The sequence below is a fragment of the Otolemur garnettii genome, unplaced genomic scaffold, assembly GCF_000181295.1.
Source record: "Otolemur garnettii isolate 467f Iridium unplaced genomic scaffold, OtoGar3 scaffold00005, whole genome shotgun sequence".
Lineage (NCBI taxonomy): Eukaryota > Metazoa > Chordata > Mammalia > Primates > Galagidae > Otolemur > Otolemur garnettii.
In genome coordinates, this window is record NW_003852400.1 from 11,240,897 (window position 1) to 11,264,136 (window position 23,240).

The following is a 23,240-nucleotide window of genomic DNA, read 5'->3' on the forward strand; positions in this document are numbered from 1 at the left end:
TGTTTAGATTATACCATTTGAGGAAAAAAAAACCCATAATGACACAATACCAATATACAACTAGAAAACTTAGAAATAAATTTATAATTCATTAATATGACTATAGATATGTCTACACACATACACATACTGATATATAATGACACTTCATTCAGTGCACAGCCAATGTGTAACACACATAGGGCAGTGGAAATACAGAAACATCTCAGAGAAACCAACTTGGAAGCTTCAGCATGCAGAGACCTAGAGTTTGCTAACTATGCATTAGGGAAACTAAATTTGAACAGAATTTTTATTCTAACTTGAAGTGTTATATTTATCGAGAACCCATATCTATCAAGAACCTAAATAGAACAGCTATTTATTATATTTTCTTAAGTAGGGCATGCCTGCTTTTAAGGCCAATTAAAACTAACATTTATTATTACCAATTATAGTAATCTTCAGATATTTCTAACATATTTGTACATATTCTTTTTCTGCTCAAAACATTATCTACACATTTGAGATTAATCCCTATCAGTCAAAGAAACAAGAAAAAATTCTTGCATCTATAAGTACTAGGACTAAGGCTTCCCTGAGGGTAGATTAAAAAAGCTGCCAGAAATTAAATAAGCATGGACAAACCATGATGATTATACTATTTTTTATCTGCCTGCCCCAGAAGCTCCCTCTTGACCAGTAAATGTTCCAAACCTTTGCATGAAAATATTCGGGCTGTAAAAGGATGGAATAACTAGATGGTCTCCAAGACCTTCTTTCCACTAAAGAATTCCAGTATCCATGGTCTGAATCTATGGTCATACTTTGCCTTATCTTTTTATCTTTAATGTTTATTCCATGATGCTTGAAAATAATGATTAATTATATTCAGTAAAATCACAGCCTACAGTTGACAGTTGGGAGATTTTTGATATTAGAATAAAACTTTCAATCTCTTTGTCATGAAATAATAAAATTATAATTTTACCTTACCTATCTATCTTTGGTATTTTTAAGTGAATTCATAATTTTTTTCTTACAAATTTCTAATGCAATAGTCTTTATTGCAATTTAATTTTAGGTGTCTAAAGTATCAGGAGATTTATTGCCTCCTAAAATTTGCAAACATATGATCAACATCAACTCATCCATTGTCTTCCAACTGAAAAGAATCACTCTTACCGTGTAGCCCTCGGTATACTGAAAAGGAGCCCTGGAACTTTCATCTGCTGTTGGACTCAGAGGCTTGGGGTCAGACATAGAACGCTGCATCATCTTGGCTGTCTTAGGACTTGCTGGGGGAACTTTAGCCATATCTGGATGCAGTACTTTCTGTGGACTTATCTCATCAGGGAGGGGTTTTTCATAAGGTACAAAGGCTGATTCTAAGGCTTTGCCTGGTGAAAGTGGTGAGATGGGTGAATAAAGGACTTTGGGGGATTTGGGTGGGGAAGGAGCCAGCTGTAGTGTGGAATCTGCCCGGAGGTGAGATGAATAACCAATCTCTAAAGGTGTTGGGCGTTTCTTGTCTTTGGGTGGAGATGTGGCACTCAGATATTGAGGACTTTGTGTGTCTGAATCTGCTTCTGTTTGACATCCTAAACTGCCCCCTTTGTAAGTCTTTTCAGGTGCTGAAATGTGTTTAATTATTTCTACCTTGGCATCCACTCGTGCCCGTATCGAAGGTGTTCTTATGGTTCCGACGGGTTCAGTTTGCACAGATATCTCTGCTACCGTTTGGACGGCTATGCTGGAGACTTTGGAAAGGGGCTTGGCCTTGTCTGCCTCTGTCGTGCTGTCACCGTATTTCCCTCCACGAGCTTTCCTCCTTGACCTAGTGGGCATATCCCATTCATCCTGATCTTCATCATCAGTCTGGACACTGGTATCAACGCTCTTCTTAGTTCTCCTTCTCCTGCTGACGTAACTCCGGTCTGTGGCGTCCTCATCGTCAGTTTGTACACCACTGTCTACTATCTTTCTAAAAGACCGAGAATCATCTGCCACATTTTCTCCTATCTCATCATACTGTCCTCGGACTTTAGGCCCAGAACTTCTCTTTTTGGGTGGTTTTTCCTCTTTTACAACAACATCTGTTAGAGGAATTTCTGAAACCGTGCTCAGGATGCCAGGTGGGGCGATGTATTGAGTGACACCATCAGACTGGACTGTGTACCACCCTTGGCTTTGTGGTATTTCAATGGCCACAACGGCTGAAGCTGTGGTGGTTGTGTCTTCAGTTGCCCAAAATTGAGTGCCTTCTGGGGCAGCATACTGACCTTCCAAAATTGCCTGCTCTGTCGTGGTTTGTGGAGAAGCAGTCCCAGAGGGGTCATAGTTATACTGGTAGATCTGGCGAATCTTCTGCTCCTCCAGCTGCTGGTGTAGCTGTTGTTGCAACTGTTGAATCTGCTCAAGCTGTATCTGCTGCTGGGCTAGCGTCTCCTGCCTCATCATGAACTGGGCCTGCCGCTCTTCTTCCTGCTGATAGAGAAGGTGTTGTTTCATAGACTGCAGCTCCTCCAGCTTTTTCTGAACCATGATCTTTTCCTGTTCTCGGAACCTTTGAATTTCCTGACGTTCCCACTCCAGTTCCTCTGCAAAGCGCTGTTGCTTAATTTTCTCTAGTTCCAAGAGCTCACGTTCCAAGTCTAACTGTTGTTGTTGTTTATCTTCTTCAGGAACAACTACAAGAGTGCTTTCATCTCCCACCACTTCAGAAAATACTTCAGACGCTGTGGTTAAAGTAGGAACAGAGTCTATTGCCTCAGCAGTAAGAGTTTCCATGGTAATAGTTTGCAAAGTGGCATTGATATCAATACTGGTTACTGCAATGTCTGTTTCGGATGCACCTGTTGTTATAAAATATGACCTGGGCATTGGCTGGCTCTGGTGGAGGGCAGATAACGAAGTCACAGCGTCAGTTGTGTGAATGCCAGATAAATCCCTCACAGTGGTGCTGAAAATGGAACCAGGTTGTGTGGTGATAGCAAATGTGGAGGGTATTGGAGTTGCTACTGAAGAATAGACAACACCATTAGATGACCTCAAAACACTCCCCACACCATACTGGGGTCCTGGAGGTGGTGTCATTCTTGCTGTGGAATACTGTGGGGTACTAATCCCAGCTCCTGAAATGACTTGTCGTGTTTCTGGATATGGACCTGTAGTCTTGCTTGAATAATCCATTACCTCACCTGAAATACAGGGCAGAGTTATAGTCCAGTTCCCAGAATGAATGATGCTTTGGGGGTTCGAAAGCCCTGTCATCTTGATGAACATAATGAGCGGGACTGCATGCAAATCCACAGGTTAACCTAATTAGATGCGGAATAAAAGCAATGTTGAACATGCAGGCACATGCAGATGACTTTGAACAGAAGAAACTTAAAAAAATGAAGAAATAAAAGTGCATATGGATTCCAAAATATGTTGCCAAAAACATCCAAAGGAAGAGAAAAAGTAACAAAATCGGCAAAGGGACCACCTTTCATCCTGAAATGAGATGAGGGACACCATAATGACATTTCAAGGAAAGATCTGCGGCCACATCATACTGACCTGTAGTAATTCTCCCTGAAGTTAGATCTACTGCTGCATCAGTTCCTTCAGAATAATCAAAGGCATTCTTACTTTTATAGAAAAAATGTCCAGCTTCTGCTAAATTAGTGTCAGACATGGAAGGTTTAATTCCCCCAACCCCTCTATACCCATATGGCCCTGATCGATCGTATTGATAATGGTCATCTCTGTAACCAAAACGATCCTCAGGAAGAGTAGTTGCAGGCTGCTGTGCTGTGCAGCTCCTTCCAAATGGTAACTTATAAACCATATCACAGCACACAGCTCTTCTTCCTGCAGTCAAATCAACAGGTTTTTCATCATCTTCTATTATTTTGGTCATCACACCTGAAGTAGATTCGTCCATGGTTACAACAGTTCTATGCGTTTTGGTTGTACTGAGATCCACTACTTCTCCATCAGTGATCCCCTGAGATGTTGCACTATCAGTCCATCCGTTTGTGACACCCACAGGAGGCACAGTGACAGGCTTTGTAACAGCCATTGTCATTGCATGTGCTGGAGTACCTAGAGATAAGTTTATTGGCGCTTCCTCCCTAACTGTGGGAAAGACCTGGTCACTCGATGTCCTATACAAAGGCTCGGCATGCTTTGCTGTAGTAAGCTGGAGTGGTGCGGTCATTGCATGTTGTACACCGACCAGGTTTTCTGTGGCTGTAGTGTAACTTGCACTAGCTGGGCATGTGACAAAGGTCATGGTCTCAGTGACCAGAGATACAGGAGTCACTACTGAAGTCGCACTGAGATTTATAATAGAGGGTTGGACAGCACTAATTGGTCTCCCATAAATTTCATTTGCTGCCATTTGCCTTTTCACATCCATTGCAGAAGCAGAAAGATCTATACCTTTTTCAGTTGTCTTAATTTCTACTTTTGGTGCTGTACGCAAATCAATGACATCACCAACAAGTTGTAATTTTCCATCTTCCTTATACTGAGGCTTCTCTAAATGTAAGTTACCTAGAGCAAGAGGCTCTGTAGGAATTGATATAGAGACACTGCTGAGATCAACACTGGGAGCTGTAGTTCTGGTTGCTGAAACCTCAGGCTTGGAAACTTCTGTTGTAGGAAACTGTGTAACTAAGGTGGGGGCTGCAGGAAATGATGACAGTGCTGTGACGGGGGCAGCAGGAAATGCCCCCAAAGCATCAGCGATGTACGGACTCTGTTCTGAAGAGCTTGGAATTTCAACAGCTGCCATAGGAGAAACCACAGAAAACACTGGTTCAATGGAAACCAGCTCTTTGGGGGGTGATCCTAGGGGCCAACTGGTAATTGGTTGGACAGCTGAAGAATCTGTTGGAGTCCCAGGTTCAGATGGCAATGTAATAACCACATAAGTTTCCATGAGGGATTTGGAATGCCTTGGTGAGGACTTGTTAGAGTGTGGGGAAAGTGGGGAGGTGGGGGAAGGCAATTTATAATCTGCTGAAGTCACTAAATTTAAGGTCATACTTGTAGCTAAAGATAGACCTGTTGGTTTGGGGTGTATATCTGTTGGTTTTTGTGCAGTTGCTGGAAGCTGTGGAACTGCTGGTTTGGGGGCAATTGGAGGTTTGCGTGGCTCAGGTCTATGGGTAAATACGAGTCCAGATGGAATTGAAGATGGTTTAGGAGGAACAGGAGGAGGGACAGGGGTACATATTTTTGTTGCAGGTAACCCATTAGTCCTTGAAGCAGCTGTGGTCTCTACAGTAGTAACAGCATCAAACACAGGCGTAGCTGTGGTGGCTAGAGTCACTGGAGCTGGAGCTGTTACTTTTTTTTTAGGATGACTAGCTGGTTTAGGTGAAGTTGGTGGAGGAAGGGGTGGTGGAGGAGGAGGAGGGGGTGGTGGGGGAGGAGGGGGTGGAGGAGGAGGAGGTGGGGGAGGAGGTTGAGCTGATATATCCAAAGAAGAACTTCTAAAGAATGGACGAGTTTTAGTTGAAAGAGCAGAAATAGGACTGTCAGATGGTAATGGAGGTGCCGGTTTTTCCTGACCAAAGATCTCTCCAGGTCCAAAGTACGCAGTTGAAAGTGGCTCCTTCATTGGAAGGGCTGTTACAGAAGAAGGTGGTTGATCAAGCACAGTTTCAGATAAACTGGTTGTTGTTAGTTCAGCCTCAGACTGTGTCTTTTTATCTCTGTAAGCTTCCAAAACTTCCAGAATAATTCCATTCCCCATTTCCTTCTTAGCTTTCTTCGCTGGGTCTTTTTCAGAGACAGATATGTCAGTGGAAATGGTGTCAGCGATTGGTCGCTCTGTAGGTTTAGTTCCTACTGATTCTATAATGGAAGGTGCCACATCAGATAAGGAAATCACAACATGATCAGCACTAGCTCTACCATCTGGTGTGGGTGTCCGATCTAAAGATACACTTATGTCTTCTGGATAGTCTATAATGCTGCCAGGAAAATAAGTTGATGAAGAAATTTCCTCTGAATCTTCAAAGTTAGTTATTATGTCCACTGGCTCTGTATAAACTGTAGTTATGCTATCCAGGGTAGTAACAGGAGAGGAGCTGTCTGTGGTAGAAACCGAAGAAATAGATGATGTGAGAGAAGGTGTGTCAGAGGGTGGGACAGATGCAGCACTTTCTGAAGGTTCAGAGTAGGTCAAAATCAGTGATTCGTGGGCAATTATCTCTTGAATTTCTCTTGTATAATCAGTGACATATTCATCCTCAAGTTCTTCTGTTGAAAAGTGTTGGGTTATTTTAACATCTGGGATAGAGAGTGTTGCACTGCTGGTGGAATCTGTTAGAGATGCTCCCGAGAGAACACTTGATGTCAAAGATGCATCAGGAGCCCTGTCAAAGTCCACAGTGGACTCTGTCATGTCATCACTGATAGGGAGCTGGGTTGGGCTGGATCCAGGTGCGACCTGCATCTGTTGCCTCTTCATGAGTTCCTCGTAGGCAGCATCAGCATCTAGTAATTTCTTTTCTTCACTCATGGAAGTCACCATAGTACCCAGATCCACTATTTCATGGCTTTCTGGGATGATATAAGAGCTTGAAACAATGTCTTCTTGAGGCACAATAGAATGTAGGCTTTCTAACTCATAAAACTCTTTCTGTAGGTCTGTAATTTTCTGCATAGGATCTTCATAAATCTGCTCTGGAAGTCTTATTTTTTGCTCTCTTCCTCTCTGTTGCATAAATCCATTTTCTTCATCTTGCCTGGTTAGCAGACTGCCATCTACTGATCCATTGTACGTGTCTTCTACTAAAGATTCATAAATATAATCCTCTATTAACATCCCACCATACAAGGGCTCTTTTTCAAACACTTCATCGCGTTCAGTCGCAGCTGAAAAGGCTTTGTATTTGTGTGTTTTATGCATCATTTCTTCATACATCTCCTCAGCACTTTTTAACGCCTTTTGACTACCTTCTTTCTGCATAATAGATTGCTCATCTGTTGGCGAATATAAAGACACAGCTGTGGGCAATTTGTAAACTTTTTGTACTTCTATTATTTTTTCTGGGCTTATTTCAAAACCTTCTGGGTCTGATTCTATGCTAGGTGAATATTCAGAACAAGAAGATCTATGGAGCTCCTCCATTTCTGCAGCCTGCCGTAACTCTTCTGTTGGGGAGGCGTCTTCAATGGGGGAGAGATTACTGGGCGGTGTCTTTGGTCTTTCCCTCCTTCTCTGAGCTCTAAGTTCATCTTTGTCTTTTTTTGATTTTTTACTAGAACTCTTTCTTTGCTGCTGCTCTAATTCCCGCTGCTTTTCTTGTTCCTTTAATAGTTCTTCTTCCTCTCTCAATTCTTCCTCCTCTGAAGAATCTTCAATGGTAGGCAAAAGAGGGCCATGTGATCTGTGTCGAGCTTTGCGTTGCTGTTTGCTCTCTCCTTTTTTGTGACTTGGGCTGCTGTCACTGTCCTCGTCAAGTGATGACACTGATGTAGGTGATGTCCCAGGCGTGAAGCTGGAAGCGTGAAGACTTGAAGATCCCTCTCCCCTGGACCTATCTTCTGGTGAGTCCGTCAGGCTTTCCATTTCCAATTCTGGCTCTTCATCAAAATACAAAGTTGTTTTTTTCTGTGATGATTCTGCAGAATATTTATCGGCTATTGTACTGTTGAGATCTATCGTTTTAAATCGACGGAGTCCTCCCCCTCCAGCAATTCCAAGTTCTTCACTCTCCTGACTTTTTGTTTCTCTGTATTTAAGTTCAGGACTTTCATCAAATGTTTCATCATCTTCGTCATGCCATGAATGACGTCTCCCTGCATCATCATCGATGCTTGTACTACTTTTCCGAGTCAGTCGTCTATGTTTCCCCGCTGTCACTTTCCCTTTCCCTTTTGTGTCTTCCTTCTTCTGGCTCTCAACACTACTACTAATCTCTTTGAGCTGGTTCCTAATAAACTCATCATCTTCCGAACCTGAAGCATCCTCATCAGCACTCATTTCTATAATCTGTTTTCGAATGAAGTCCTCCTCCTCCCCTGACCCTTGACTGTCTTCCTGTTTGTACTCATCGCTGCTTGATGAACCAACACTAGTTCTCCTTTTTCTTTGTGGAACAGGTGAATTTTCACTTTCACTACTGTCTTCAACTGAATCATAAGGCTCTCTTCTTGTAGTTATATCATCAACAAACTCAGACCTTTCTTTGTAGTCCTTGCCAGAAGGAATGCCTTGCTGGCTGTCTTTCTTAAGAGTGTCTTTCTTTTCTTGACTCTCCTTGAGCCCCTCTTCTGAAGTAGTCATTTCCAGGGTTTCAGATAAAATCTGAGTTTTCTGTTGGTCTTTAGGCTTCTCAGGAGAAACCCCATGGGGTGGTGTTTTCTTTTCCGACTTTTCATCAGTAAGGGTACTTGCTTGAGCTTCCAAAATAGATAGGACTGTACTTTCTAACTTAGCCAAATCGGAGGGGCTGGAAGGGCTGCTTTCTTGTGAAAAAGAGTCCTTTTTGAGTCCCTTTAGAAAATCCTTTTCATCACTTGGAATAAGACTTGGAATTTCACCAAGTGAACTCGATATTCCATCAGAAGAATATCCTGTGTCGCTCAGACCTTGCGGGCTTTTAGGCTGCTGAGAACTGGAGGTGTCCGATTTGTCATCTTCCTTTTCCTAGCAGGGAGGAAAAGATACAGGAACACTTAACATAGTTAAACTAAGACGTTGCCTCTCTATTACTCTCAAATAGCTATTAAGAACTGAAGAATAATTTGGGGATATTATTCAATTATATGTCAATATTTTTAAAAGAATGAGAACAAAAATAAAAATAGTTTATACATGCTGACCAAGGTTAGTTTTTATGTAAACTATGTTTCACAGTTTAATGCCAATTCTCAATGACATTTAATTTTCTTTCATAAGTATTCTAATCTTTCACATTTCAAAGGCATTTTCCTTAAAATTTCTGATTCTCTTTCTCAGTAAATTTACTTTGGGATAAAGTTTAAATTGTGAAGCGAATTTTAATAACTTTTTCATCATCATAATTAATGCTTTTGAATTATGAGGTTAAGCAAAGGACAGAAAGAATGAGAGCATGAGCTTTGTGCCTGTATCTGGCCATAAATTGAATGGGATCCGGGAAATTTACTTAAAAATAAGCAGGTAACACACCACAATAATGCATGTACCCCTTACTGCAAAATATATTATTGTTGTTGGGAGACTCAAAGTACTGCTTTTTAATGATACTCTGAAAACTTTGAAACACTGTATACACTTGGTATTGGTATTAATATTATAACTCTGTATTACTTAGAATGATATTTATAAGTTATAAGTTTAAAAAGGTTATGCAATAATTGGTCTGACTCATCAATTCAGCTAAAGAGAAATATTCATCTTTTATTTTTGTAGAGTTGCTAATCACTTTTATATTCAGCTTCCCACCCCAATGGTGTTTCACTAATATTATGTATGATTAACCTCTGATTCTGAAACTGCTTTTGAAATGCCTTTATCTTCAAAGGCAGCTTCCTTCAACAAGTATGATAACTAATGTTTGTGACAAGAAGCATGAGTTTCCCCAGGGATCTGGGAGCCTTCAAAGACATACCATAGTCTTGAACTTGCTGCCTTTTGTGGGCCTTTGAATAAAAGGTCAAAAATATTATCTTTCATAACCAAATTTTGAAAGTGTCAAGGGTATTCTTTATTTCATGTTTACCTATGTTGCAAAACACAATGTCATAGAACTATGCATATAGTGTAACTATTATTATATGTAACAACAATTGACTGAGTATAATTAATAAATCACAGTTTTATACAATGGATTCTGAAGGTTCTATGGTCATTTCACAAACATAAGATTAGGATCAGACATACATAATGTAACAAAGGAAATTAAGTGACAGTAGACAGAAGACTGACATATATATACACATCCTGCTCTATCACCTTCCCTAATCTTCCCTAAGTGGCCTTATGTTCCTGCTTCTTTCCTCTGTCCTATGCTCTACTCACTAAACTCTCTTGCCACTTACTTCTGAGTCCCTATCTTTCATATTACTTCTAGATTTAATCATTATTTACTTATGATAAAGATGTTGTGATGATTTTTTTCCCCCTGAATGATTCTTCCTTTTCTACATTATGAGGTAGCCAGTTTGCAAAGTATTTGCTCTCTGGGCTTTTTCATTTTCCCTCCACTATCCAACCACCATTTTTTGAACTGTAGACCAGTCAGACAGGAACGCTGAATCGAGCCCCTTTTGGAGCTTTTACCATAGTGGTATAGCCTTCAGGCCTTTACCAGTAGTGAAGAATGCACCAAGACATATCTGAAAGGTCAAATTTGGTTCTGCCTTTTACAAAGCCTTCCACATCAAAGCTAAATAAAAACTTTTGAATACTAATGGGGTTAAGAACTGATCTAGGCTACATACAAAACCTGCAAAGAAAGGACTCGAGGTTAAGTTTCTGATTTTCCTAAAGCCATTTATTTTTGAATGGCTGAAATTAAATAACAAGTAAATTATGTTTAATAATTTATATAAAGTTAACATCAATACAGATGGCTGGTCTAAGTATTTAAAATACTCCAAACAAAATTAAATCCATAAAATTCATTGAACCAGGTGTGAAAGATCTGATACTCTTACCTAAAACACTGCAATATGAGAATCCTTGTCACAACAGAAAACTTAATTATTTTTCATCCTATCTAATCATATGTTAACTATAAACAATGGCTATATGTAACTTAAATACTAACCCTTAGGTCATTTTAACCAGAAATACATGTATACTCTAATGGATGTCCAAGTTCTATCAGGAGAGCTATAGTGCTTCAAATAAAGACTTAAATGGTATTCTGTTTATATATATAAATAAAAAAAGAAAATTTAGTAGTAACATGACTTTTGAAATTATTAAACTAAATATTAAAAAATGTATACTTTTAAATTATTTATTTTCAAAATGAAAACATTTTGAAAAATAGGTATGAGCAAAGAGAAAAAATGTTGTGGCATGAAAATTACACACATAAAAATAATGAATAAATAAATACAAATATGTAAGCAAAGTAAAAATTAAATAAGATTATAGTGGGAATCACTAAGAGATATGAGTAATTATAATAATGAAAAGGCAGGGTGCTAACAGGGTGCTAAAAGTGTCATAGAAAAAAATCATCTTGTGCAATGGTCAAGCGTCTATCTTTATGATCAGAACTGGACTATAAACCTAGTCCTTCTGCCTTCCAGCTACACGATCTGGGGCATCAAAATTTCATTTTCTCATCTTTAAAACAAGTATCCCAATATTAAACTTATTGATAAGTAGTTTCAATGGGAGAGAAAGGGCTTACCACAGTGGCCTGGATAAATTAAGACTGCTATTTGATTGTAAATAAAAACTAACTTTAAAATTCCATCAATACGGAAAATTCAGCAGCAGGAGAAATGGTTACCACTAGGGAGAAGAAGAGACTCAACAGAAGTAGTACTAGGAAAGGGGTCTGGAAATTCAGGGGGGATTTTACTGATGGGGCTGATATGAAAGCACAGTCAGTACACATAAAAAACCTGAGAACAGGTTCAAGAAGGAGAGGCATAAGCTAAGTTGAGGAATAACAGAAAGGCATAGTTGGAGGTTTATTTTTATCTCTCACTGTAGGGAATGTTAGGGATTGCCTAGAGGTTGTATTGGAGCCAAATACCAGAAGGGCTGAGAAAGCCAACTCTGTCACCGAGACAGGAGTTTCCACCGTGGGGTGCGGATTACCCTGGTGGCTATGCAAAAAAGATCCAATGGACGACATCAGGAAAATAGTAGAATTTTTACTGTAGTTTCAAATCCAAGTAGAAAATAAACTCTACTAATATGTAATAAATGGATCGCCACTGTTATTTTCTGACTTTTCATATCAGCTGATCACAGGGTCTGTGGGACCCCTAGGAGAAAACTGGAGTTACTCTATAAAGAGTAGTTCCAATGAGGCAATCACGTCATTTGCTCACCTTCATATTAAAGCTTATCGTTCAGTTAGGCAGGTGTATGGCTAATATTGCCTAGTTTCAACTAAAACAACTTTTCTTTAATGGGTTAGTGGTAGACTAAAGATTTCTTCAAAATAATGACGTATAAAAAATTAAACTAGTAATGTAAAGAACACACACATACACTAATATGGGATTGGACACTTTTCATATTGTTACAAGCTTTCATAACTTTTCATGCCAAGGTAAAAACAACAGTCATCAAATTAAACAAGATCTGACATGACGTTTGTGATTAACGTTTGATGTTAATAGGAAACTGAAATCTTTATCCGTATCTAACCACACCAACAGGAAACCTTACCCCAAGCCCATAGTGTGCTTTAGAGTTAAAGCCAGTGGTATCACAACACCATTACAAAACACTATGATTCTCTCAAATGAGATTCCCAGCTCTTCAAAAGCTTTCACTAAGTTAAGCACTAAATATTTGCAAATTCCTTTTAAATTTTCTTATCTAACAGGAAAAAACATATTTTTATCACAGAAAAATGACTAAAGTAATCTGTGGAAATCAAACTGCATTCCGGTGTCAGCAGATATTGTTGAAAAGAACAAAGAAACATTGTGCCAGCTTTAGGGGGAAAGTAGGAGAAAAACTAAGTAGCAGAATGTCTGGTGATGGAATCAACGGATAAATGTTTCTAACATGCTAGTTTGTAATATTCCCTATTTCTATGTTCATAATTAAATAAAGAATTACTAAGCTTAGTTCCCAAAGAAAAATGCACCAGTAAACACCCAGCCCAATATTGAATAATTTGCTTAATAAAGATAAACGTGTGTATGTTAATGAAGAAATTGATATATTAAATATTGAGTTGTGGCTTCTCTGATTGAACTTATTGTTTAATGTTTAAGGCTAGAGGAATAGTAGTACATGTGAAATTAATTTACTATATTCATTATAAGTAAGCCAAAATTGGACAGAGTGTCTCAGGAAGGTACTAATATAGTATATTATATACTAATGAGACCTCTATATTGAGGGCATTTTAAATATTTTGTGTTGAGATGAACAATAACCATGAAATTATTTTAATTGCAGAAGTTTGTTGATTACCTTGTGGGAATTTAGTTTAAAAGCTGAAGAACATAAAGATTTAAAATCTCTAAAAATGGAACAGGTCCAAATTTATTCAAATTTTGGTGATGACAGTGTTTATCAGTAATATACTACTTGTTAGATACTTAGGAATAAATATTAGTTGTCAATAATTTGCTACCAACTGGGTCTTTAAGGAAAAATAAACAATGTGTGTTTCTCTGAGAAATCATCACGTGATTTTGCTACATAAAATGACCTAAGTCCCTTTTAGAAGCTGTAATATCTTCTTATTTAACAAAATTAAAAAAAAAAATTTAATCTGTTTAAAAATCTTTCAGATGAAGAATTCCAGTGGGTTTTAGAACTATTTGTTGAAAAAAAATTTTTTAAAGTGTCACATTTTCTTAAAGTTAATAAGAATAAATGATTGGTATTAAGGACTGTCAATATCGATTTGTGAAATTGCCACAATTTTTTTTTTCATAATTGGTTTTTAACTCCATCCTTGGGAAACAGGTAGCAAGATTTGGTGAGCACAACCTCTGGTCCACTTCTTCCATTTCTGGTGCATCCTTCTGAATTATCTTTTTTTCTGCTATGGATAGTCATTAAAACTAAACAGCAAAAGATTATATAAGCTCAATGTTGAGGCCATCTTTTATGTAACTCTCTCATAAAATATCAGAGCAAGATTTTAAAAAAATACTTAGGCATATTCAATCAATGGTCTTCTAAAACACTATTATTCATCCACCTTTAATGTGATCAAATGTGTCTACATTGAAATAAGTATAGTAAAATAGTAATCTTAGTTTATTTCAGTCACTTTTTGAATGTTTTATAAAATAAATAATGTATTAGTAAAACAGTATACTGATTCAATTATAAATAAATATATACATATTGAGGTTGTATAATAGAAGAAATAATAATGATTCATTTAAACCATTATAATGATTTAAAAAGTGATAAAGGTTTAAAATAAAGGGAAAAAGTACAGCATTAACAAATTATATGAAGAATTCTTGTTTTGATTATATTTAAAACTCAATTAGAAATTTGTAGGAATATCTAAATAGTGGAGTAAAATTACCTGAACCCTGGAAAACACTTACCTGCCATCTGTACGATGGAGACAGCAGATCAGGAAGGCATGGTAACCAGTAATTAGATTACTCGATAATCGGCAAAAGGTCATGAATACTGTAAATAAGGCAATGTCCTGAGAAACCAGTAAATGGACAGGAGTGTGATAATTTGGATGTGGAGAACAAAGGGCAGTAAGAAGAAACCTTTGATCACTCAGAAGATTAGTGACTGGGAGACAGCAGACAGGTGAATGAAGTGCCATTATCGGAATTAGAAAGTCAGAAGCAAAATCAGCTTCTATAGAGAGGTAAGTCTGATTCACAAGTATTAAGTTTCAATTTATAATGAGGCTTTGAAGTGGAGCTACCTCCCAGGTCCTTGCAATTGTAGGCCTGACACTTAAAATAGGGACTTTCGGTCCACTAATGGATTTAATGTTGTTTATGTGGCTCCCCTAGGAGGAAAAGACAGAAATTAAAAGAAAAACAAGGAAAACTTTATCATCTGGAACTAGCAAAGGGAAATGCTGAAGACAGTTGAAGCAGAACTTGTGAAGTGTGATCAGAAAGACAAAAGAGAATGAAGCAAAAAAGTAGAGGGTCAGGGAAGCGATAGACAGTCTCTCAAAGGGGCAGAGAGGACCAAGCATCAGGTTCTACAAAGGTCAGCTGGGGGAAGAAACAGGTGCTGGGGGCGGTGGCTAGACACATATTTATATAAAAAGGGAAGATCAGGATTTATGTAGTTAATATGTGATGCACAATATGCCAGAGAGATGAATTAGCAAGCATGTATTAGAAATGTAAACAAAAAACAACCGAGTCAGAGTTGGAATGGACTAGTTTCTACTGAAGAGTTTTATTATTAACACATCATTTTATTCCTCTTTAAATAATTGCTGTCTTCTATGAATTAAATTTATTCAATTAGATAAGTGATGTAGGATCTCTTGTAGTTCTAAAAAAATCAGAATTATTACAAAGAGTGACATCATTGCTTGTGCAAATATTAGTGAAAATGAGTTATTCTAAAAAATTTCCATTAAAGAACATAGATGTTTGCAGATTATGCTTGGATGATAAACAGCCTTTCAATATTAAACATATTGAGTGAAATTCCTAGCAAAACACATCATATTAAAAACATGCTCAGTACTGAAAAAACTACTTTGTGAGTTTTCCAAATGACATAAGTTTTGGATTTGGGCACAGCATTTTTCCTTTTTTTTCAATTCCCCCCCAAAAAGAAGAAGAAAAAGAAGTTGACTCTTGTGTAACCAATGGCTAAGTGAACAACAACTCACATAAGACACGTTATTTTATGTTAAAGGGGGATTTTGACTTTTATCTCCCTACTAGAGAGAAAAAAAGAAACAGAACTATATCATTTATTACTCTAAATGATTTTGATAAATTATATGATAGGCAGAAGACACAGAAAAATAAATGTTAGATCTATGCTTTATGTGAACTAGACGAAGTTGTCAAAAGGCCAAGTTCTTCATGTTCAGCAAACAACTGAACTTCTCTGAAATTATTAATCACTGTTAGCCCTTCTCTGAAATTGTTATTCACTGTTCTGGGGCCTGCACTTATTACAAACACCACTGAGCAACTTGGGTGCTTAGGTAAAAATCAGTAACTTTACATCCATACATGAGATAGTGCACAGGAAAACAGAACTTACTGTTTTTTCTTTCCCAGGTTCTGCCTGATGGGCTTTGGCTGTGCACGCTGCCTGGGGCTGCTCTTTCGCTTTTTTGGTTGTCTTATCGTCTTCCGTGGGCACACGCTGAGGGGTGCCAGCTGGCAAATCTCTGGCCTCGGTGTGTGGCTGCCTCTCTTCTTGTACAGCCTGTGCAGCCACCGTGTCTTCACCCTTTTCTTTTGTAATGTGCACTTGAGTTTTGGGTATGTCCTGTTTCTGTTCCTCTTGGAGAAGCGATGGCTTTGCCTTTGGGGGTACCTTTTTGTCTTCAGGGGCTGGTCTTCCTTCCAGGGGTGGCTTTTCTTCTTCGGGACGCGGCTTCTTTTCTTCCGCGGTTGGTTTTTTCTCTTCTGGGGGTAGATGTTGGTCTTTGGGAGCTGGCTTTTTTTCTTGAACGGTTGAAGCTTTGCCTTTCTCCAGTTTTCCTTCTTCTTGTTTCTGATCTGTGGTTGCCTCAGGAGGGTGTTTTTCGATGGAAGGAGTTTCTGGTGCTTTCTCCAGAAGGGCTTTTTCAGCTTCGGCCTTGACCTCTTGCTCTTCCTCCTTCACTCTTACCTGCGGAGGCGCTGCTGTTTTCTGAGACGGCGGTTCTGTAGGTACAGGTGTGGGGGACGCTTTGGGTCCTGACGGTGCAGGGGGCATTTTGCCTACTTCTCCAAGCTGTCCTGATATTGCTCTCTGGGTTTGACAATTTAAACAAAGCCATTCTTGAATCTGCAAATAAAACAGCGATGAACAGATTAACTGCATTATAATGTATCTGTTTCTGTGTATTTTTCAAAGTGAAAAGTTGTTAATTTCTAGTTGTTTTATTTATAGATGGAGATTTTTCTAAATCAATGACACAGTGATTTTTTAAGATTATGATTAAAGATTGGGTTTTTTAAAAATCTAAAAATGTGTGGAATCCCTAGAGTAGTGATTTTTTGTTTGTTTCAGTTTTTGGCTGGGGCCGGGTTTGAACCTGCCACCTCCACTATATGGAGCTGGCGCCCTACTCCTTTGAGCCATAGGCACCACCTCTAGAGCAGTGATTTTTCAACCAGTATGCCACAAGAAATCTTAGGTGTGCCACAAACTTTTCTTTTTGCTTTTCTTTTCAATGTAATTTAAGTGTGCTGTGTAAACTTGTGCTTTACAACTTAGGTGTGCCACAAACTTTTCTTTTGGCTTTTCTTTTCAACATAATTTAAGTGTGCTGTGTAACTATTGGTTCAAGTATGCTGTGAGATTAAAAACACTGCTGAAGAGGCTAGCAGTTTACTCTCTTCATTATAAATGATGAAAAGAAAAAAAAAAAAGGAAAGGAAAAATTGCACTAAAGACACACCCAGGGAAATATTCATTTGGGGGAGAAATAATCTGCATTTGTTCCAAATAAAATTATTTTTAAGCCTAGTATCTTCAAAATTAGTATTTATGTCATAAATGTATTCAAACACTGTTACATTAAATTTGTTTAAACAAAAAAATCATTATGGTTTAGCCCATAATTGCCTATTTCTTTTTGGGCCAAATATAGTTCTACTTATGGAGCAGAGTTTTACAACTATAGATGAAATTTTCAAGAATCATTTGTGCATAAATCTCTATCTACTTTCATATTAAAATAATCATTCTTCATACTAATCACATTTCCTCATGAAATTGACCAAGGAACACTGAAAGGCTCAAATTGCTTGGTATCTTTTTTCCAAGATACCAAGCGTATCTTGGAAAGTAGAGTTTTCTGATATGTTAACTAAAACATTTCCTTGTATCTTTGGTCTTCAGTATGTAAGCCACAGCCAACTTCACTAAATCAACTGTGGTGGTCCTTAGCACAAACAAATACAAACAAATGCCTTGGAATTCTAGCCAAACTATTTCAGCTGAATTGTGGAAGCAGAGGAAGGGTTGACTCTTTGATAAATTGTCTAGTTAATGCTTTTGTAAACTAAAGTCTACCCTCTGATAAAATTATAGGATAAATGATCACAGACTGTGTCAGACTAAAACTATTTCAGGATTCCTCCCGATTCATGTTATGTTTTTTCTTATTACCTGTGCTAACACAACAAATAAAGGCTAAACATGTAGTTCTTATTGTTACCATTTAATGTGTACCCATTTTGTAAGGCACAGGGTTGGAGGGTTCTACACATAATATCGCTTTCATATATATGTTACATTGTCCTCTGAGAACTTCAATTCCAAAGAGCTTTTCCTACTGGCTCACTCTTTCTAGTTACTTAGCTTAATAAATTATTTAAAGACAAAACCACTTATTGTTCCAGAATACTATCAGAGATACGTTTCATTTCTTACTTTAGTTTCCAATTTCTTTAGAAGTGTTAAACTATAGCTTATTGTCTGTGACTATTTTGCAATCTGTAAGCCATTATAACTCTTATTTTCTGATCTAAAAGAATAAAGACAAAGGTTGATTCTTCAGCTGCAGTAAAATTCTGCCTATAAAACATTAGGATGCATTATGGGTTCACTCGTTTTTTCTGTGTATGGTCACTCAATATCAATTCCCTTTTTAATTTCATGACAAAGCTGCACTGAAGTAAATTTTGCCTTCTTCACAGTAATGCTTTTATATAAAAGTCATGGGGAAGAAGCTGATTTGATTTCTTATGTCAAATATAAAAGTTCTAGCTCTTATGTTGAATGGTCCCTGAAGGAGGAACTTCCATAGTAGCTACAGAAAATCAATCTTGATAATCTATGTGGTTTTAAAAAGCATTAATTGGTTGAGGCACATCTTAAGATATTTTCATTCAGATTCAGACTTTCACAAAAACAATAACAGATACAAATAGCTGCATCACTGTGCTGTGTTGTCACACGGATTCTAAAAACCAAGTGCAGGTGTGTATTAAGCATTCCCACGGGCCAAGTCCTAATGTAAATAAGTTAGAAAAATTTTAATATACCAGAATACAAGTTTGATTCCATCGGAATTTTTGTCAATTAGAAAGTGTGACTATTTTAGCTGAGTTTTGGGGACAAATCATTCTCACCAAGTTGTCATCCCTTGCTACTTACACCAGATGATACCAGCCAAGTATATGGTTCTGGTTAAAAGAAAAATGTGTTGAGAAAATAAAGCATAGTGATTATTTCAAAGGTAGTGGACTCATAGTTTTCAAATCATTTGTAATTTCAGTAAGAGAATAAAAGGTATAATCTAGCTAATTGAGTCAATCACATAAAATATTTTATATTCCCAATTTAAAGTAAAGGTTGGTAACATCTGGGTATAAAGTAGTGACAACCACGATGCTACTCAAGTTGGTAATGTGAACAGAAAGCAATAGTGTAAATCTGAATGACAAAGGATAGTATCTTAAGAACCTTGTTGGCTGTTTCAAATCAATACTTTTGATTAAATTCCCATCCATATTCAGTTAAACCTAACATTTTCAATCATTGCTATCTTGTTTTTGTTTTTTTTTTTGAGTCAGAGTCTCACTTTGTCACCGTTGGTAGAGTGCTGTGGTGTCATAGGTCACAGCAACCTCCAATTCTTGGGCTCAAGTGATCCTCTTTCCTCAGCCTCCCATGTAGCTGGAACTACAGATGCCTATTACAACGCCTGACTATTTTTAGAGATGAGATGTTGCTCTTGCTCAGGCTGGCCTTGAACCTGTGAGCTCAGGGCAATCCATCCACCTTGGCCTGCCAGAGTGCTAGATTACAGGTGTGAGCCACTGCGCCCAGACTTGTTATCTTGCATTTTTAACTTTGTGTTCCTATTCTCAGTCCCTTGAGTTCATGATTAATTTTTCTCAGGAGTAAAATAAAAATTCAAGCCTAATTCTTTTGATTTTACACTTTGTCTAATTATCACCAAAATTAATTTGGAAACTGATGTTTCTGTTATGTCAAATAATGTATGTATTCTCTATATAACTATTCTGTTTATATACACAGAGTACATAAACTATTTCAAAAGTGTAGGTGCAAGTCTTACTCTGCCAGAAAGCTTACTATCAGATAGAAGACAAAAGGCACAGACACAAATAAGTAGAACGTGCAGTAAAAACTATATGAAGAGAAAGAGGAAGATAGTGTGATGCAAGGCAGAAAAGGGTGGCTCCATTTCTAGACAGACATATTCTAAAACGATTTGACTGGCCTTAAAATAGATAAATGAATAAATTGTCAATACAAATTAAATCTTTACCCAAAAATATTTATTGTCACTATTTGATATAATATCACTTGCAAAATTTTATTTATATTTGGTGGCAGGTAGTCAAAATGTAAGTCAAGGGCTTATTTTATTCTCATTGAAATTCAATTATTAAGTTAAGGATGACAGCACAAAATTATGTAACATGTGCAAAGAGGAAATGATTCATTAGATTTAACTGGATATGTACCAAAATTAAACATGTATTTTTAGTTGTAAAAGGTAAATAAGATTGAAGAAGCTGAGATTATTTCTTAGATTGGGCACTTATTGACATATAAATGAACTAAGTTTGTAGAAGAAATTGGGATCCAGTGAAGGTTTCTGTTTTAAGAACAATTTGGCAGAATGTAGTTATCTACCTATCTTGGTAAAAATGAAATCTAGAGGCAGAAAGAAACTATTAAGGAAAATGGATAGGATTCAATGTATACAGGATTACCTGATGAATATAGTCTGGAACATAAGGAATTTGATAAGTTATAAGTCATGCAAGTATACTTTCTTCCACAGTTAGACACGCTAACTTGACAGTCTCATACGGACGTCTCCTTTTTCTGTAGCCCTAGGACCAAACACTGAATACCAAGAAATTTGGCAAGCTGAAGAAGACATGGTGGTAATAAATAATTGAGAACACTCAAAATGATATAGTTCTTTAAATATGAAAATTCAAATTTTGTTTATTAAGGGAGAGTAGAAGACTCTCCCTGGAGGAAAAGGCAAAGGCTAAGTAAAATGTAAAATACAAATAAGAAAAGCAAAATTTATCAGGTTTTTGAAATTGAGTAAAAAGAAACAAAAAAATAAAAACAATGATTTTCCAAGAAAGGTCATTTAGACATAATGGTTCGTCACTGCTAACACATCATCATTAATTACAAATAAACTTGCTTGAAAAGTTTGCTTCGCAAAAATTTTTGGAAATCTTCTCTATAAGCACAGAGGATGATTTAAAAAAATGACCATCATAAATACTTTTCATTCTTTAACAAAAACAATTGCAGAGATTTTTGTATCACTGAGTTCACGAATTTGATTTAGTCACATTATATTTCTAGGTCCAAAATCTGTTATCACTGCTGTTAGTTTCTCAATAGCCACACCATTAAATATTCAGAGTGTTTCTAGGCCAGTGGCAATCTGGAAATAAACATGGTTCTTTAACTTATATAAGAACTCCATGCATAATACATCAATTCCATATATGACTTTCATGAGCTAAAAAGATCTAGCCAGACACAGTATCACCCTTCTCTATATTAGTTACGATTGTGATAGACATAACAACTCATATTTTGCCTTAAGGTTAAAAGGTTAAATACGAAATGGGTTATAGTTTTATCTCTGAAATAGTTCCTGGCAAAGATAGCTAGTGCGATGACCACAGAATTTTATGTAAATGAGGGCTGTCCAGAAAGTATCCAGCCATGTAAGATGAAAATAGAGATATATATGGCTGGACACTTTCTGGACAGCCCCTCGTACATACATATAGGACATTTCCACTACATTGGTAAGTTTATTAATCCATAAAAATATACAAAGTAAAGGCTTTTAAGGAGGCTTTTAAAGAACATACCAGTCATTACAGATGCTCTCTGACCATTTCTGTGTGAATTTCTGTTATTTTAGAATATGTTTGATTTTGATACATTATTATCAGCATCGTGCAATGGTGTAAAACGTACTAAAGTATATGTTTCATTTATATTGTTATTAAATATAGTAAATGAACTCAGAAGCATCTGTACTATGACACCAATCACATCTTTTCTTTCTTTTCTTTTCCTTTTTTAATCTGGAACGCTTCATGAATTTGTGCATCCTCCTTGCACAGGGCCCTGCTAATCTTCTCTGTATTGTTCCGGTGTGCCAAAGCGAGCACACCGATCACATCTTTATTCAGCGCTTTAACACTTAGAACCAACATATCAAAATTCATCTCCAAACAGGGAAAGTTCTGATAAATGATGCATAAAAAAATAACACCACATTGATCACAACATACTTGAATATATTCTATCGTCAGCGAGTAGTACGTGGTAATAAAACGCGTTTATTTTAACATCAAATCATCATAGCTTGTTCAAAACAAAACAACACTCAAAAAATCCATTAATCTTAATAGGAAAGCGGGAACTGCAGGCAATAAAAACCCAGAAAAGGGATGCCGCTGTGCTACTCAGCATTTTTCCATCAATAAGCAATTTGCTTTATATAACATTTCAGCTGTAACTATAGCAACAATACCATTAAGGAAAATCTCCAAACTTTGGGGCTGCCTATTATTTTTCTAACTATCTTTTCTGAGGCATGATAATAAGACCTGCAGCAGGTTGAAAGTTTGCTTTTAGATTTAAAATGGCAGAGAAGTGCTGGCCACAAAATCTATATTAGCATTCATATTTGTATCTGAGAAATCTTGCAAATAGCACTCTAAATGAATTTTAATTAAAAGATAGACTACATTAATTAGGAAGTTCGTACAGTTTCCACCAAGGTAAGTGTCGAATCAGAGACTATATATGGGCTGCTTCTCAAAATTGTATAGGGAAAGCCAAACAATGAAGAGGATCAATAATACAACGTTATTGACCAGGAAGCTTTGGAGGCAACAAAAATTTTGCCCAGGTTTTATTGTTGTTTGCCTGCTTATTTGCTTATTGTTTGGAATATCGTTGAAGCAAAGAAATAAGTGTGCAAGTAATCTCCTTAGAAATCACTTCCTGACGAATTCACCAGCTGAAGAACCAAGCTACAACCTGTTACTTGTAACGATGTCGCCTCTTTACAGGAGAGATGGTATTTTACTTGTCACAGATCCACGCAGTCTTACAACTCAGTCCGACATTCTCAGAATCAGGTTTTTTACTTACAAATTGATTCCCTTTGTCATCGGTTAAAATGAGAAGGATTGAACTCACAACTGATACACTCTCTTTCTACACTGCACAATCAGTTATTCAGATTATAAAATATTAGAAATGTGTGGTCATTCATGAGACTGTAGTTTACAAGTGTACACAGCCACGCATTTTTGATGCTTTTATTTTTACCGTCCCTCCAAATATGAATGTAATGTGTGTCTAGTCTCTTTACCATCACACTTTTTTTTTTTTCATTTTTTTTTGTCTGGGGCTGGGTTTGAACCTGCCACCTCTGGCATATGGGGCTAGCACC

General features: G+C 37.2%; 1 protein-coding gene and 1 pseudogene across 1 annotated transcript in view; both read right to left on the minus strand.

Annotated features, from left to right (window-relative positions):
- Positions 1-23,240, minus strand: part of PCLO (piccolo presynaptic cytomatrix protein) — a 382,295-nt gene that overhangs the window by 179,664 nt on the left and 179,391 nt on the right. The window contains exons 4-6 of the mRNA XM_003782629.2: positions 15,854-16,588; positions 3,544-8,635; positions 1,165-3,179 (exon numbers count right to left, since the gene is read on the minus strand). Of these exons, the coding sequence (XP_003782677.1) occupies positions 1,165-3,179; positions 3,544-8,635; positions 15,854-16,588 (7,842 nt within the window). The remainder of the gene's footprint in view (positions 1-1,164; positions 3,180-3,543; positions 8,636-15,853; positions 16,589-23,240) is intronic.
- On the minus strand, positions 21,853-21,953 carry LOC111721964 (annotated as a pseudogene).